Source organism: Eriocheir sinensis, chromosome 24, assembly GCF_024679095.1.
Source record: "Eriocheir sinensis breed Jianghai 21 chromosome 24, ASM2467909v1, whole genome shotgun sequence".
Classification (NCBI taxonomy): Eukaryota; Metazoa; Arthropoda; class Malacostraca; order Decapoda; family Varunidae; genus Eriocheir; species Eriocheir sinensis.
Window position 1 is genome coordinate 1,021,259 of NC_066532.1, and position 18,414 is coordinate 1,039,672.

Here is an 18,414-nt window from a genome sequence, read left to right on the forward strand (position 1 = left end):
AATTCTTTTTAAAATCTGCCCCATTCGTTAGTTATAAAGCCTTCTCTGGATTAAAAGTGTTGTTCTGATGTTTGCGTCATAGGAGCCAAAGCAGGACAAGTAAACGATAGCAGGGAGGGAAATATAGAGAAGTAAGCAAATTTGAACCTCTTTCTGAGAGTTATTTTTTGTCTGCGAGATGATTCCTACAACACCCAGCGGGAAACGACGCACAAATGTTATTCCTGAAACCGTTAATCCAACCTAGAGGTGAGATGACGTGCTTTTAATGAGATAACATGAAATACAGTGTTGAGGTGTACGGTGAGGCAGAGCAAGGCGAATTAGATCAGGTGGGCTCATAGGATATAGGATGAAAAGCAAAGTGAAGAGAAAAAAACGTTCTCAGGGCAGGGTTAAGTGTGTAAGTGTGCAGTGTAGTAACTTAAGTGTGTGTAGTGAAGGGTAGAAGTGTAGAGAAGTATATGAAGCGGAACAGGTCATAAGAAGGAGGAGCTGGAGGAGTGGGCAGGTCAAGGGTCATTCTTATACGTGACAGCGCCCAAGGACATATTTAATAAGGGTTTCATAGTTGTTTTAAGCATTTCCAGGGGTAATTTTGTGGCCCTGCTGGTTGTTTGACCCTTCTTCTGTATCATGAGCCTTAAAAAAAAATCAGGGGTCATTCTTATACGTGACTGCCCAAGCAGCAAATTGATAGTATCAAAGTTAGGAATATTTCTCTCTTTATCGCATTTTGGCAGCAGCCAAATGCCAGGTTGTATTCAGTGTGGCTAGGGCCAAATGTGGAGATGAACATTGACTTTTTTCTGGTGTCGTTGACAACAATGGTGCAGCACAAAGTGTATCACGTGTATTTGATGTGCCGGTAAAACTAGAGAAGTACAACAGTATGTGAGACCGTGGTAAGGTTACAATTCTCGTGGGGGCAATATTGGAGGCGCGTAGTGATTCTCCATATTTACCCATAGTTCAGTCTGTCCATGCATGTGGTGAGGATGTCAAGGTCAGCAAAAGTTACACTCACCTTGGTAATGTAGTACATAAAGCCAGCCATACACACACAGGCCCGGCCTGTCTGGCTGACAAAAAGGGGCGGGGCTAGAGGTGGCCTGTGTGTGTATGGGGGTGTTTTTCATCCGGCCAGGCCTGTCGCGGCGGCCGGGTGGAATATACATGGTGCCTGAAAATTCCGTCCAGCACCGCCTGCCGCCTGCATTTATATGGATACATGAGGCGTGGCCCACCACTACCGTAGTGTTGACAACATCGTAGCAACAACGATGTCTGACGTTTGAGTGGATAAAAAGTTTAGTTGCGAGTTTATAAAACTTTATAAAAAAAATTTATGCTGTATAATGCACACGAAGCAATCTCCAACAAGCCGTTGTTGGACAGCGGATCCATGTCATCATCACGATGGTCCGACGTGTACTGTATATTTTCATGAGGTGGCCTGTGTGTGTGTGTGGGCATTGACAACCCGCTCCTTTTGTCAGCCGGATAGTCTGGGTCTTGTGTATGGCCGGCTTAACAATGGTGGGTTTTACCAGGAAGTCATTTGACAGATTGGCCTGGCCCACAGTGCTATGGACTCACTCAATACGAGTATATGGCATTGTCGATGTCTGTGCAGGCAAACAAAGATTCAAATTTCTAAGACGTTTGTGCTTCCAGTCTTACTGTATGGTTATGAGACATGGACACTGAACAGTGACTTCAGGCATGTTGATTCCTTTGGTACTAAGGGCCGCTTTCAGAGTCGTTTTGTTTGTTTTGATCATTACCAATGGCGCCGATCGACGCTCTAGTTTTCCACGTGAAATTAGCCTATGGGGTAGTGGCGGCTGCAGAGGAAGCGAGAGGTGTTGAGAGTGTGTGGGAAGGTGCGGCGCTAGGCTAGCCCCGCAGCCACCACTACCCCATCGGCCAGTTTTAAGTGCAAATTCTATAGCGGCGATCACCGCCATTGGTAACGATCAAAACAAACTAAACGACGATTGCAGGAATAATATATGATAGCCTACAGATAGAAAACAGTTGTCAGTGTCAATAATATGCAGGCAACAATAACAAATACAATGAGTTAAAGTCATTTGTGGTGCTCCCTGCTGAAATGAGGGAAGCAACATGCACAAGAAAACGAGAAAACTGTGATTGAAGTATGGTACTTTTGCAAGCAGCTGTTTTGCTAATGTAAAGCCTCCTAATTTTCTCAGTGGTGGACAGCGCCAAGGCTGTTTAATAATCATTATCAGTGATCTTGCAAATTATCAAAATAACTTTGTGACAATACTAATAATTTTTAACTCAAAATCAAATATTATTGGAGGTTTATGTCATTGTTGTCTGCATACTTATTGATTTTGATGACTGTTTCCTTTTGCAGGCTATCATACACTATCCACAAAGCGGGCACGCTGTGGGACAGCAGGTTGCCAGTGCTTTATAATGCACACCTCAGACTTGGGTGGTCCATCTATAGCATGGGTGTGGAGTCAGGAATCAGGAGTCGAGGAATCGGCTACTTTTGGTTGAAGGTGGAGCTGGTAAAAATATCTCAGACTCCTTTATATGACCAGCACGTGTGTAAAGTACTTGGGTGCACTGCTAGGCCATCATTAATCATGACCTAATAGTGGGGAGGGCTACAAATGTCGCGGGAAAAATCTTCACCTGACACTTGTGGTTAAAACCCATTTATTATATATTTTTTTAAATGCCTGCCAAAATCAGGGGTGCGTCCCATAACCCATGCGTCTTATAAGCCATCAAATACGTTAACTATGGAAATAGCAATTAAATGGAATAGATTGTTAATGGCAAAACATAAAAAGAGTGGTGATAGAATGTGTAAAGGAATACTATTTAGAAAAACCTGGATGGTGCAGACTGTGTGAGGTGTCGCGTTATGAACACCACTGACTTCCGTGGATCAAACCCGAGCCTTCTCAGTAAAAGTCAGGGCAGCATACCAACTACACCACAGTGGCGTAGTTGGCATGCTGCCCTGACCTCGGCACTCAGTGGTGTTCATTACAGGATTTTTTTCACTGTGTCATTGCAGTTTCCCAAATGTGTGAGGTGTACTGTGCAAATGCAGATGTTTTCCTTCCTTGGCACTACCATTTTTTCTTCTTCCAGATCATTGACCTAAATGAACAAGGCTCCAGTCACTACCAAATAGAGTGGCTGCCTCCCAAACCAAAGGAGTAAATACAAACACAGGCAGGTGTAAAAAAATTTGCACAATGCAAAATGTTAATGTTTTTGTTGAAGAATATAGAGTTGACAGGCTTATTTTACATTTTTACAGATTTCAAATGATCAAATGTACCTGAATATTTTTTTACTGAATAAGAGTGACTCATATATGCTTACCTTTGTTATGTGTTATGAAAGCAGATATGAGTTAAGTTTTGTAGTGTGTAAATCTTGCTCAACACGTTGTCCTGGGTGCCTTTACATGATGTGTCCCTGTACAGAGTCGCTGAGGCCGGCCGTGGTGATCGTCTTCTAGCTACCAAGATCAGGAGCATTTTTCTGTGTGTTGCCCTTCTCGCAGCAAAGTAATCATTAGCAATCATGTCTGATGAGTTGCTTTGGCCAAAGAGAGCAATGATTTCCCTCTGTGAGTTGGTTCATTCTCGCAAAAGCCTTTGGGACCCCAACCATAAGGACTACCCCAAGAGAAAGGTGCGGCGTAAGATATACGATGAATTGGCTAAGGAACTCAAGGAAATGTACCCAGCGATGACCTTCTTGACCGGAAGTAAGGTTATGTTTGACAGTGTTAATGCCTTTACCTTGTTCACATTAATGCAAGCTTAATATTTTAAGTAAGAAATACAGTTAATCATGTATATTTATTATTCTTAACATGTATTATATAATCTTGCATGAAGCAGTGGTGCCTCATTGCCTGTTGCATGCCTCATGTACCCTGTCAGATTTTGTTACCTTTAGTTAAACACAGCCTCATCTTCACTTTCCTAACCAAGCATCATGTTAAGAATGTTGTTAATACTAATGAAGTATTCCTGTTTCAGATGTAACGCGTATAAAATACAAGAAAGTTAAATCATATTTCGTGCAAGAGCACAAGAAGATTCAGGCAGCACTGGCCAAAGGGCAGGGCAAGACTTCCTGCAAGTGGGAGTATTACAGCCACCTCTTGTTCCTGGCTGATGCCTCTGTGGGGGTCACTTCAGAGTCCACGGTTAGTTGTTGTACATAGTGTTGGCGTCAGTGGTAGGAGTGGTAGCAGTGCTGGTGGAGATGGTAGTGGTGGTGTTGGTGCTGGTGCTGATGTTATTTAATTTTTGATGTAATATATCGTTGTGTCTCACAGCCACAGGGAGCTTAAGTGACTTAAGTATATAGATAGAATGAGATATATATGTATAGATTAATCAATAGATACATGTATGAATAAAGCAATGTAGAATGTGTTTACTGATATGCCATCATGCTTTCAGTGCCGTGATGTATCACCGTCTCCAGAACGAGATGAACCACCCCAGGAAGGCACTGAGATGGTGGTAGAACACAAAGTGAGCTCCAGTGACAGCGCTCCATACACTGACCCGCTGAATATAGCTCTCCAGAGGGAATTAGTTTTTGAGACACCTGAGGAGAACCACTGTTACTTGGCCACAACACACATGTCACCATCCTCCTCCCCTGTCCAGAACATCCCAGCACAGCCACCAAGAGGATCTAAGGCTGCAGAGTTGTCTTACTCTAGATTTAAGAAAAGGAGAATTCACTATGATCAAGGCACAAAAAGCTCCCAGTATGATCAAGGCACTAAGGTGGCAGCAATGGTGACATCTCACCGGACACCACAGCTTTCCTATGCAGCCTCCATAGCCGGTGTAGTCGAAAACTTGATTAAAATGTGTCCTGCAGAGCAACAGCAGGAATTTGGGTTCACCATTTTGCAGGTTGCACATGAAAAATATGCAGATGCAAAAAATAAAAATGATGCTCTATCAAGCACCCCACAAAATATAACTATACAAGTGGGCAGTGTGGAAGGAAATGCTAAGTTTTAAAATAAAAAAGTGTGGAAGGAAATGTTAAGTTTTATAATAGATCTTATGAATACCCTGTCGTTTTCCTTGCAACATTTCCTCATTACAAAATAATTTTTGGGTAGGGTAAGGTAATGTTGGGAGCATATGCTATAGCTGTGTGTGGCCTCAGTGCTCATCCCCGTTCCATTGGCTCTTGAGTCTGCAGTGGGTAAGAGCCTGGATCCAGGTCCAGACACAAAGTAAGTGTGACAAACAGGTTACCACAGTCTATCTTCCCCAAGTCTCCCCTGGTTTCCACCATTACCCAATTATCAATTGGACCCAAAAGGTAGACGAACAGTATGGAAAAAGACATCAGTAGGTGGGTGTAATCACGTACACACACAATACATTATACATTGGGAAGTAAAACCATCAAGAAAACATCAATGGAAAAGGACCTGGGAGTTACTGTATCGGATAATTTGTTGCCAGAGAAACACAAATTTGTAGGTGAGATATAACATGATGAGAAATATAAGAGTTGCTTTACAATATTTGGATGAGGAAATGATGAAAAAGCCCTAACCATGATACCTCCAAGGTTGGAATATGCAGCAATAGTATGGTTGCCAAGTACAACATCAAATGAAAGGAAAGGAGAGAGTATTCAGAGGGCAGCAACAAGGCCTCTTCCAGGACTAACAACAGAAAAGGAGATCTGATTGCAGTATATAGGGTGCAGAGTGGTGAAAAAGTGGACAAAGAAGATCAAATAATATGGGATACAAGAGAATCAGTAGGTCATGGAAGAAAAATGAAAAAGGAAGCCTGTAGAAGAGACATAAAGAACTTCCACAAAGAGTAGTGGTGGCCTGGAAAAAGATTGATTGATTGATAGGTTTATTGTTACAGACACAACATAGGAGAAGGGAGGAGTATGCCATCCCTACCCCGTGGCAGTACATATTATAGGTAGTACAAGGAGATGGAAAAAAGGTACAAGTCTAGGGGCCACCCACAAGGGACTGCTCACAAGAATTATAAACTAGTGGCAAATGTAGAATACTAAATGTAAAAGATGTGGACCACGCAAAGACAATGAATTTAAGGCCAGGCTGGATTACTGTACGGAAGAAAGTGAAAATAAGTAATTCAAGCAACAAAACTGAAAATTATAGTGCCATGATGTGAGGAAAAATACCACTGAAAAGCAAAGTGAGAAAAAAAGAAACAATAGATGACCCAGACCCAGACACCAGCAGGTCCCAAGAAGAAGAAGAAGAAAACTTGGCTTGGGGGTGTTGGCGGGACGCGGCGATAAAATTATTATTCCTGAAGCTGTGAATCCAGTCAGAGAGGTAAGATGGAGTGCTTTTAATGAGATAACATGAAGGACAGTGTTGAGGAGTACATTGAGAGGCTGGGCAAGGCAAATCAAAGCAGGCGGGCTCGTGTGGGCAGGGCTGTTGAAGGACCTTGGAGGTTGGAAGGAGGGGAGGGAGGGAGAGGAAGAGAACTCCTGATAACAACTACCACTGACGGGGCTCTAGAGGCTGTGGGTCCACAGCCTAAATAGCCCCATAAAACACCCACGAAGAAGAAGGGGGGAGGAAGGGAAGGAGGGGCGAGAAGGGAGAGAGGAGGGAGGCAGGGAGAGGTATATGGAAAGGGATGGAAACGAGAAGGAAGAAAGGGAGAGGGTTGGTTGGAGTAAGGAAGGGAAGAAAGGTAGAGGAAGGAGGGAGAGGAGTCAGTCACTGCAAATTATTATTCCTGAAGCTGTGGATGCCGTTAACAAAGTAAGGTGAAGTGCTTTTAATGAGAGGATTAGAGTGAGTGGACTCAGGACATAGGAGTGGGCAGGGCAGGGACAGGGGCCTTCAAGTTTGCGAGGGAGTCAGTCGGTGTGCAAATTTTGGTAAAGATTCGTTTTAGTACCATGCCAGTATTTCATTACCTACCTTAGAAACATCACTAGCTCTTCATATATCTTTCCTACAAACATTCAATACGTAATCATGGAAACTCTTGCAAAATCCAATTCAAGGACTATTTATTGTTGAAAATAGGGGATAATATTCATGTAAGCGTAGCCTCCTCTGGCGGCAGCCGCGGCGACGGTGCCGCCGCCGCAGCCTCAAAATACCTCGCAGAGGGTCTAGGGTGGGGGAGCATATTTAATTGTGATACTATAATGAAAATATTAGACATGAAAACTGAACCAACGGATATTTGTGATATTCGTGAAAGCAATTAAGACACTCACTCACTCTCTATGATGTTTGAGAATAAGTGCATCGAGGATTAATTTTGAGGCTAACATTGAAATTGTTGACGGCCCTCGTAGAGCGCTGCATCAGTGGCAGAGTATGGCCTGAAACCTCATAAACAGTAAACAGTTTGCTGCCCTGACTTCTACTCAGAAGGCATGGGTTCGATCCCCGGCACTCAGTGGTGTTCATTATGAGAGTCATGTAACCTTGAGCTATCGTGAGGTGATTTGTTTACCACCCCTTTTGGGGCTTTGCCTCACTGCTGCCCAGAGTCAGATCAAGCTGTTATTTCTGCACTTATCCTAGACATTTGTATGAAAAAAAATTACCATAATGTCACAATGTCTTTGAATTTTAATCTAAAAAGTTGTTTTAGAATGTCTAATAGTTGGTTTATGCAAGGGAAGTGATATTTCATCATTAGATTAACCCCCATGTCACTTATCTCACTTCAGCAGGGAGCGCCACAATTTTGAGTTAAAACTTATTAGTACTCTTGCCGCTGTTTTGTCCATCACTGAGAAAATTAGAAGTCTTTATATAGAATATAGATTTGACAGGCTTATTTTACATTTTTACAATTTTCAATGATCATTTGTACCCAAAGAGGTTTTTACTGGATAAGAGTGACCTATATATGCTTACCTTTATTACATGTTTTGAGTGCAGAAAACCGTATAATTTTGTAGTGTGTAAATTTTGCACAACACTTGGCCCGGATATCTTTATATGGTGTGTCCCTGTACAGGAGTTGCTGAGGCCGGCCTTGGTGATCATCCTTCTCAGCAAAGTGATCATTAGCAATCATGTCTGGCGAGTTGCTTTGGCCTAAGAGAGCAGTGATTTCCCTCTGTGGGTTGGTTCAGTCTCACAAAAGCCTTTGGGACCCCGGCCATAAGGATTATGCCAGGAGTAAGGTGCGGAAAAAGATTTACGATGAATTGGCTGAGGAACTCAAGGAAATGTACCCAGCGATGACCTTCTTGACCGGAGGTAAGGTTACATTTGACAATGTTAATGTCTTTAGCTTGTTCACATTAATGCAAGCTTAATATTTTAAGTATGAAATACAGTTAATCATGTATATTTATTATTGTAAACATTTTTGATATAAAGAGGCATGAAACCGTATTCCTGTTTCAGATATAATTCGTCAAAAGTTCAAGAAAACTAAAGCATATTTCATGAATGAGCATAAGAGGATTCAGACAGCATTGGCCAAAGGGGAGGGCAAGACATCCTGCAAGTGGGAGTACTACAACCACCTCCTGTTCCTGTTTGATGTGTCTGTGAGGGGCACTTCAGAGTCCCCGGTTAGTTGTTGTTGTACATACTGTCGGTGGCAGTGGTAGGTTGGTACTGGTTCTGGTGGAGATGGTAGTGGTGGTGGTGGTGCTGATGTTATTTTATTTTTAATGTAATATATGGTCATGTCTCAGCCACGAAGTAAGACAGGGAGCATGAATTATTTCAATATATAAATAGAAAGAGATATACGTATATGTATAGATAAATCAATAGATACATGTATGAATAAAGCAATGTAGAATGTGCTTACTGATATGCCATCATGCTTTCAGTGCCGTGATGCATCACCGTCTCCAGAACGAGGTGAACCACCCCAGGAAGGCACTGAGATGGTGGTAGAACACAGAGTGAGTTCCAATGACAATGCTCCATACACTGACCCGCTGAATATAGCCCTCCAGAGGGAGTTAGTTTTTGAGACACCTGAGGAGAACCACTGTTACTTAGCCACAACACACATGTTACCATCCTCCTCCTCTGTCCAGGACAGCCCAGCACAGCCACCAAGAGGATCTAAGGCTGCAGAGTTGTCTTACTCTAGATTTAAGAGAAGGAAAACTCACTATGATCAAGGCACAAAAAGCTCCCAGTATGATGAAGGCACTGGGGTGGCAGAAATGGTGACGTCTCACCGGACACCACAGCTTTCCTATGCAGCCTCCATAGCCGGTGTAGTCGAAAACTTGATTAAAATGTGTCCTGCAGAGCAACAGCAGGAATTTGGGTTCACCATTTTGCAGGTTGCACATGAAAAATATGCAGATGCAAAAAATAAAAATGATGCTCTATCAAGTACCCCCCCAAATATAACTATACAAGTGGGCAGTGTGGAAGGAAGTGGTAAGTTTTAAAATATAGAAGTGTGGAAGGAAATGCTAAGTTTTATAATAAAGAATTTTGAATACCAAGTCTCTTTCTTTGCAACATTTCCTCATTGAAAAATAACTTTTAGTTAATTTAAGGAAAAGGTTGAAGCATACAATATGGTTGTGTGTGGCCTCAGTGCTCATCTTTGTTTCTTTGGCTCTTGAGTCTGCAGTGGGTAAAAGTCTGTTACCCCAGGACACAGAATAAGTATGACAACCCAAGTCTCCTCAGGTTTCCACCGTTACCCAATTATCGATCGGCCCCAAAAGATAGATGAACAGTATGGAAAAGAGGCACCAGTAGGTGGATGTAATTACACACACACATTTTTCACTTTCTTGAAAGTTGAAAAATCAGACTGGATAAGGTCACAAGTGGTGTGCCACAGGGATCAATGTTAGCACCTATGATGTTTTTAATATACATAAATGATATGCTAGAAAAGTAAAGTTACATGAGTATGTTTGCAGATGATGCCAAACTGGTTAGAGATGATGATGAGTGGAAAAAGCTGTGGGAAGATTTGAATGAGATACATAAATGGAATGGGACATGGAGTTTAACAAAAGGAAATGTCACAGTGAAAATGGAAAAAAGTAAAAATAGACCTTGTGAAGTGTATAGGATTGGAGGGACTATCAATGACTCAGTGAATGAAGAAAAAGACTTAGGAATTATAATACAAGATACACTGACACCTGATAAGCATATAAATAAGATATTCAGAGAAACATATAGTATGCTGCAAAATATTAGAGTGGCATTTCAGTGCTTAGATGAGGACATACGAAGAAAATAATAGCAACATTGATTGGACCAAGGTTAGAGTATGCATCGGTTGTTTGGTCACCACACAGAAAATAGGATATAAGGAAACTCGAAAGGATTCAAATGATTGCAACTAAGATGGTACCAGAACTATCGAATCTCATACGAGACTAGATTGGAGCAACTTGGCCCACTAACACTTGAAGAAAGAAGAGAAAGAGGAGCCTGGTTAGCATTGCACAGGAACACAAGTGGAATGGATAGGATAGGAATGATTTAATTGAGATGGAAGGGAGGAGGCAACTAAGAGGACACAAGAAATTGACAAAGATGATTTGTTTGAAAGATATAAAGAAGAACAGTTTTCCATTCAGGAGTGTGGATACATGGAATGGGCTAAACAAAGACATTGTTGAAGCAGGCAGTGTCCCTAAAATGAAGGAAAAATTGGGCAAATATAGATTGGGAGACAGGACTACCCAAGCTTGAGCTCAGGTCCTGTATACTACAAATAGGTAAATATACACACACATACAGGCTTGAGGCTTGAGGCTTGAAGAAACAAGCTCACTAGCAAGGGAAAGAAAACACTCAAGAGATGAAAAGAAAACATAATTGACCTAAGGATCTATACACAATGTCACGAGCATATAAAAATCAAGATCAGCTGATAGATGTAAGGACATGTAGTAACGTCATTTGACAGGTGGACTACGGCCAGTGTACAAAACTCAAATGTAATTACAATAATCAGTAGTCAGACCATTAACTTGGGGAGAGGAATATGGCCATAAGACACTTAAAAAGCTATATATTCAAGTTCTTAGCTAATGTTCAGTACATTCATTCCAATCCCATTTAACATCTTTTAGGGTGAATATTTTCAAACTATCTGAATTATCTTACATCTTTATCAGGACTGCTTGTTAACCCTGTCATGACTAGGGATGCCAAGGGGGGTTTCCTTGCAAGCTGAGTTATTGTTGAGATCCATAAAAGAGCATTAGAGAAAAAAAATGAAGACCCAAACAGAGTCCCCTGGCATTGACTCTTACTTACCTGAAGGAAGAAATACAAAGAAATATGATTACCATGTATCTTAAAAAGCTCTTTGTTCAATCTTTGGATGATGAGTGATGTTGAGGGTGTCGGATTGCAGTGATGAGAAACGCCTCAGCCCGTCCAGCCCTATAGGGGAAGAGGACTTTAAACTAGAAGAAGAAGAAACATCATTACACTGCCAAATACGACCTTAGCACCTAGCCATCAAGATGAGAGCCGTTTTTCTTGCAGCCGGCTATGGGACAAGGTGAGTTTTTCTCGTATTCTCAGTCACTTACAACTCTCATAACTATTTCCTAAGACCACAAAGGAGGTTAGTCGAGTACCCCTGAGCGTTTTTTACAGTAATGGTGTAGAAGCTCCGCCAAACTATCACAAGGCTCATAAAGCTAACCATTGATATACCAACATTACCTCTGTGGAAGTCTTATCCAATGTAGGTGTGTAAGCCTTGAAATGTCTGAGATTGTGTTGGTGTGTTTCAGACTGGACCGTGACCTTCAGGATGACGAGAGTGGTCAGTATAGTCACCTTGTGGGAACACCTAAGCCTCTGCTGCCTGTCGGGGGACTGCCACTCGTCACTCACTGGATCAGAGCCTTCGACCAAGTCCCCAAGATAACGAGTGTGGTGGTGGTAGTGAATGACCTACACAAACCACGGTGAGTCATGAGAAATATACATATGTACTTCATTCGGTTAGACTTCCCAGGTGTGTCTAGGTAATGTAGAAATATCAATTTTGGATTTGGTTCTGTAGTTCAACCATTTACTTTGCACATTTGTGGTTTGGTTTGATTAGGTTATACAGTTTGATTCATGCCACTAAATAAGTCATGGGTAATATATATACACCATTCAGTTAGACTGCAAAAATTTCTAGGTAATATAGAAATAACAATAATGAGTTTGGTTAAGCAGGCATTCACTTCTGTACACTTTTTAGTTAGGTTTTGTTAGATAATACACTTCAATTTATGCCATCCAGATTAACTTTTCCAGATTTTTTTTTAGGTAATATAGATATAACAATAATGGGTTTGGTTAAGCAGTTTAAACATTCACTTCTGGACATTTTTGAGTTAGGTTTTGTTAGATAATACACTTTAATTTCTGCCATTCAGATAGACTTTTCTAGATTTTTTTAGGTAATATAGAAATAACAATAGTGGGTTTAGTTAAGCAGTTTAATTATCCACTTTTGCACACTTTCTTTTGAGTTAGGATTGGTTAGGTTATACACTTTAATATATGCCATTCAGATAGACTTTTCCATAAATTTTTAGGTAATATAGATATAACAATGGTAGGTTTGATTAAGCGGTTCAATCATTCACTTCTGGACGTTTTCTTTTGAGTTAGGTTTGCTTAGGTTACTCGGTTTAATTTACAGCATCTCTACATTTCCTTCAGGGTTAGTTAAGGTTTGGTTCTGCAGCTTTGGCCCATACTTTCAAAGCTCAGTATTATAAGACACTTTCGCTTCTTGCATCTACTATTTCTAAAGGTTAAAGAGGGGATCAATCGGGTTCTAATGAGTGTTCTTTTAGGTTCATGGTAGAGAAGAAGGGTCAAACTACCACCAGGGCCATAAAACTACCCCTTGAAATGACCCAAACTCCTACGAAATCTTTAGTAATATGACCCAAACACTTACGGCCTTACACACCCACATTAGTTAAGTCTTTCATAGAGGTTGTGTTAGTATTGCCATGGGTAGTTTTATGAGCCTAGTGATAGTTGGACAAGGCTTCTGCACCATGAACACAAAAAGCACTCGTGAGAACCCAACGAATCTCCATTATGGCATTTGGAAACACGTAGTTGCTGTTAGAGTTGAGAGCATCTGAGAATACAAACTTTAGCTTCAGGCCCCAACACACTATTTTCTTGGCTCACCTTCCTCTCCTCGGGGCAGGTACGAGGCATGGGCTGAGGGGTTGACAAGGAAGGTGGGGATCGTGAGTGATGGATCGAGGAGCAACGAGGAGAGAAGTGGAGCTGTGGCCTGCATGATGATTGGTTGTGAGGGAGAGCAGGATGATACTCTGTTTGTGGCAGGGTAAGGCCCCGTTCACACTGTGCTAACTCTGTGCCACAACAACTGAGCGACTCAGGGTACACGAGCTCTTGGGTGTGAAATGTTGATGTGAAAGGGTCGCACATAGTCAGAAAGAGGTGTAGAAATGATTGCCGGATGCTGAGTCGGCACAGTGTGAAGGGGGCCTAAAAGTCGCTGGGTTGTCATGGCCCTAAGTGGTTCCTCTTTCATATCTACTGATTTTTGTATTTACTTGCTTATCATACTGTTTCAACCTCTTCAGTCCAGTGACGTAGCTATACATCATACTATAGTTAGTCTACCATAAATGAAAACGAGCTTGTAGATGTTTTTTGTGGTTTTCCGCCTTCATAAAATTATTGTGATTAATAGATGCCTGTTATGCTATGTTTGGGAAGACGAGGGGAGGTGTGTTGTGTGGTATCATGCGGCTGTAATTATAATGCAGTGAGGAAAGGAGATAAGACTTTCCCTCTCTTTTTTTCTTTTCTTTCTTATAGTCAAACCATTTCATTTAGTCCATTGAGGCATTGGCTTCTGCAGGTCCTTTCCCCCACTCTGCTCTGCCACAAAGTCCCAACACCTATCTCTTCCTCTCATACGTTAGCTATAGGTAACATATGAGGGGAAAAAATAGGTGTTGGGACTGTGTGGCTGAGCAGAGGGGAGGAAAGGACACTGGGTGAAATGGTTTGACTATAGGACTTCTCTGTAATATCTGCTTGTCTTGTTATTATTTCAGAGACACATTGCTACCTAAAGACTTCTCCCTGAACACACTGGTGGACAAATTTGAGTCCCTCCGTGCGCACGACGAGAAAGCTTGTGTCGTTCTGAGTGCTCCTGTCGCTGAGGAAAATGTCTCAAAGGTTTGTAATATCATTCACTCATCATCATTCACTGGCTTTGTTTGAAGAGTGTAAAGCTATATGGTGGTTCAACTTCAGGATGAAGGAAGAGGATGTCCAGAGTCTTATGAATACAGATATAAGGATGGTAAGATGGCTCTGCAGTCCTTTGTTGAATGATAAGCTTGATGGGGCTTGGAGTTAAAGATCTGTGAAGTAGGATGAGTCTTGAATGTACCTTTCTATCTAATCTATCCATCCATGCATGCACCAAGCTATCTACCTATCTGCTTATCTATCTATCCTTTTGTTTTTGTTTTGTTATTTTTCTTGAGCTTTTTTATTTTCACAGCTTTTTTTGTCTTTTCTTGACCTTTTTTGTTTTCTCTTTGTTTTCCCCTTATGCTGTTTACCGTCTTCAATCTATCTTTTTATAACACTAAAGGAGGCAGCTCAAGGACAAAAAAAAACATACAAAACTCACTAGATACAAAGTGAATGGCCTTCTTTATCTCTCTACATCAGGGCTACTCAACTGACAGCCTGCGGTCCAAATCCTGACCTGTGTTGTAGGGCCACCTGAAATTGATCTCTCTTTTGGCTACTCTTTACTTTTGTTTATTATGGGAGTGACGAGTAGCGGGCTTTTTTTTCCACTTTTTGTTGCCCTTGAGCCATCTCCTTTGTTGAAAAAAAAAGGAAAAAAGCTCCAGGAGTAGAAAAATATGACTAAATAACATGAAGGTTCTGGATCAGTATTTTCAGACACTTTCGCCTCTCACATGAACTATTTCCAAAGGCCGAATAGGTGATTTATCTATCGGGTTTTCGTGAGTGTTTTCATGAGATGTGTGTTTTTTATAGTACAGAGGAAGGGTCAAGCTACCACCAGGATCATATAAGTACCTCTGGAAATGTCCAACTCTTACTAAATCCTTGTCATATGTGAGTGTGTCAGTGGCGAAGCGTTTGAGAACATGTTCCCCTGTGATGGATTTGATGGATGGACTGTAGGGCCTAAAGTCACTTGAGGAAATACACTTGCAAGAATCCATCGCCTGGACCTTCATGTTATTCCATTATGTTTTTCTATTCCTGGAGCCTGGTGTCCAGCTACAATATTTATCCAGACCTCTGCATACACTGGAACTTGTCTAACTGGACCTTTGCTCATAATAGCTGAGTAGCCCTGCCCTGCACCAAACAACAGCAGTAAATGGCTCTTTCTTCCCTTCCTTCCCCCCAGCATGGCATCATTGAGGTTGGTGAAGGGGACCGGGTGATTAACTTTCTGGAGAAGCCCGACCCACAGGACACAACCTCCAGGCTTCAGTGTCCTTGTGTCTACCTTATGTCCTCCGGGAGTCTACAGCATCTCAAGGTGAGGAAATGGATGGAGTGTTATTTGTCTCCTTTTTGCTTTCAAATCAGTACTCCGTTCCAATTAGTACTCATATCAGGGAAAGAAAATTACTGTTGAAAAACATTGATGTGTTGATAAATGAACCTTTGTCAAAATTAAGTGAGGAAATGAATGAATAATGATCATAACCAAATTACTGTATGCAGAACATTGTATTTAGCAGTAATAGACCCAAAACTGTCGTACCCACACAAATAATGATGTTTAATTAAATTTTGCACTAAAAATATGAATTATTGATGTTTTTTTGCAATGGTTATGGGTCAGAAACTGGAAAGTGCAATGTGCTGAGTGCAATAGCCTGGTAACACTGGTAAATCCAGGGCATATTATATTTCCAGCACTGTAGATACTTTACACCAATGATAAGTAGCTACTATGAGTTGAGATGGCAAACACCTCTCTCCTCTTCTTCCTTGCAACAATAAATTTAATCGATCCATCTTTTAGGACTTTGGGAGGAGAATCAAACCTAATAAGGCATTTGTTAACTTCCTGAATCCCTCCGACCTTCAGCTTTGCCTGGTGGTTAGGATGGCAAGCACCACTCTTCTGTGTTGTATTTCTTGGCAACAGTAAATTTAATCAGTCCTTCTTTCACAACTTTCGGGAGGAGAATTAAACATGAGAAGTCATTCGTTAACTTTCTTAATCCCTGCAATTTTCTGTTTTGCTTAGGGGTCAGCGTGGCAGGCACATCTCCTTTGTTGTGATCCATTGCAATAGTAAGATTAATCAGTCCATTTTTTCCCCCTAATTTTTCTTTTTATTCTTCCCCTTACTTTACTGTCACTTTTGATTTTTCATGTCCATGTCTGCTCTTTAAGAGGGCTCTATTTGGGTCTATTTCAATTTTTTTCTCGTTGCCCTTTCATGGATCTAAATATCAAGACACCTCTCCATCCAAAACTGACTTCTCTTTTGGCCACTCTTTTCTGCCTATCTTCTTTTGTAGGAGCAGTGCTAGCAGGCTGTTTTGTTTTTTAGTTTTGCCCTTGAACTGTTTCCTGTACTGTAAAAACATATAAATAGTAAATAATGATAATGTATCAGGACTTTCTGGAGGAGACTCGCACAAAGCCCCTGAGCTGCCGCGATGCCCCGGGCCTGTTTGTGGGTGTCCTTATCCAGCGCGCGCCGGTCTTTGCGCACCACGTCACACACCGCTATGATGTGGGGGGCCTGCTGTCCTACCTTGAGTGCTGCCGGGACTTTCTGCAGGCTTAAGGTTAGGCTGGGTAGTCTGCCTGATGTTATATTCACTGTCTTACTTACCAACCACAGGCTCAAGGGTCAAAGTGACAGAGATGAGCACTGAGGTAATTTTTTTCTCAATTCTCATATAGTACATATATATTTATCTGCATGCATTTATTTTATTAATTTTCATTTGCTTATATATTTATGTTTACTTGTTATGTGTATGCTTTTATGTGGTAGTGTGTTTATGTTATAGTTCATGTATGTATATTTTTCTTTATAATTTGTTTATATATCTCCATGCATTCATTTTATCATGTGTTTATGTGGTGCAGTGGTCAATGTGCCTAGCTATGAATCTGTGGGCCCAATTCAAATCCTGCCTCAGGCAGTCGGTGTGCAGCTCACCCAGCTGTTCATCCTCACTTTCGGGCAGGTCGAAAAGTGAGTACCTGGGGAAATCTGGGGAAGGTGAACTGTGTTCTATCAGTTTTTATTAATTTATATATTTATGTGTACTTACTTATTATGTGCATGATTTTATGTAGTATATTTTGCATTGGTTGGCAGACCTACCTCATTCTGTGTTGTTATGTTAAGTTGATTAAAGATATTTTTTTTATATAGGGTGATGTGTTCACGACCCGGACAGTAAAGTGAATAATATTCATAAAAAAAAAAGTTATTGAGCTACAGGAGAGATTTTAGAACATCAGAAACATGACACTGAGGTGGAATAAAAACAAATTGGTAGAAAATATCAATGTAATAAAAAATATATATGATAAAAAAAAGGTAACTGATTGACAGAGTCATTTAAAAAAAAGTATTATCACTGATTTTAGTTGATCACGCCTTATTCGTGGTCATGGCACAATATATCCTGATGTCGATCGTTCATTGGTTAATCAAGACTGTCCGGACCTATGTATGTTTGTATGGTTCAGAGTAGCATGTACTAGCATAGTATTATTAATTAATTAGTGAATTAGTGAATGTGTGCAAAGTATAGATCAGAGTACCTAGCATGTTCTGTATTAGATATGCACAATAGAGGATACTTATGTTATTATTATTATTATTATTATTATTATTATTATTATTATTATTATTATTATTATTATTATTATTATTATTATTATAAGTTAAGCAGAATTGAGGATATTCATATGTTATTGTTATTATTTATTATTATCATTATTATTATTACTATTATCAGCATTATTGTAGTGCAGTACATTATGTTTGTAGGGGTTTGGGAGCCATTTCAGACTACTACCCCTGAATGAGATGCACAAAATTTAATATACCATAAATACTCATGGAAAGGTCTTTTTTCTTTTCTTTATTTTTTTAGGATCTAAATTCCTCATTTGATTATTATATAGATTGTAGGAGCAATCTTGTAAATGAGATATTCTTTTACACAAATACTCTTTTATTTAAATATGTATGTATTTGTATGTCTAGTTGTGAGTAGCATTTTTTATTTATTCATTTATTTATTTTTTACATCTTGTGGAATTCTTTTGCTATGCTTACAGTACTAGCAGTTCATTATGAGTGTGAAGAGCAATGAGCA

At 40.6% G+C, this 18,414-nt stretch overlaps 1 protein-coding gene across 8 annotated transcripts; it reads left to right on the forward strand.

Annotated features, from left to right (window-relative positions):
• Positions 1–110: 110 nt before the first annotated feature.
• Positions 111–17,452, forward strand: LOC127002685 (uncharacterized). Of its 8 annotated transcripts, XM_050868747.1 has the most exons (10): positions 6,094–6,379; positions 8,043–8,287; positions 8,438–8,607; positions 8,875–11,546; positions 11,785–11,961; positions 13,218–13,361; positions 14,104–14,230; positions 15,456–15,590; positions 16,686–16,860; positions 17,168–17,452. In XM_050868747.1, exons 4-9 carry the CDS (start codon positions 11,509–11,511, stop codon positions 16,857–16,859), a joined length of 795 nt encoding a protein of 264 aa, XP_050724704.1. In that variant the 5' UTR covers positions 6,094–6,379; positions 8,043–8,287; positions 8,438–8,607; positions 8,875–11,508; the 3' UTR covers position 16,860; positions 17,168–17,452. The 8 variants fall into 8 exon arrangements, 6 of the variants coding, with proteins under 6 accessions (XP_050724703.1, XP_050724704.1, XP_050724705.1 ...); XR_007756395.1 differs by lacking the exons at positions 11,785–11,961; positions 13,218–13,361; positions 14,104–14,230; ... (1 more) ...; positions 16,686–16,860; positions 17,168–17,452 and adding exons at positions 111–249; positions 3,145–3,228; positions 3,486–3,772; positions 4,050–4,219 and having other exon boundaries at positions 4,479–6,379; positions 8,875–8,949; positions 9,088–9,510; XM_050868746.1 differs by having other exon boundaries at positions 6,093–6,379; positions 16,686–17,452.
• Positions 17,453–18,414: the final 962 nt, after the last annotated feature.

Excerpts from the sequence above, each read along its gene's own strand:
- LOC127002685 (XM_050868743.1), top strand. The coding sequence starts at position 8,101 with ATGTCTGGCGAGTTGCTTTGGCCTAAGAGAGCAGTGATTTCCCTCTGT. Across the intron at positions 8,288-8,437 it reads GATGACCTTCTTGACCGGAG|ATATAATTCGTCAAAAGTTC; the intron begins GTAAGGTTACAT and ends TTCCTGTTTCAG. Across the intron at positions 8,608-8,874 it reads GGGGCACTTCAGAGTCCCCG|TGCCGTGATGCATCACCGTC; the intron begins GTTAGTTGTTGT and ends TCATGCTTTCAG.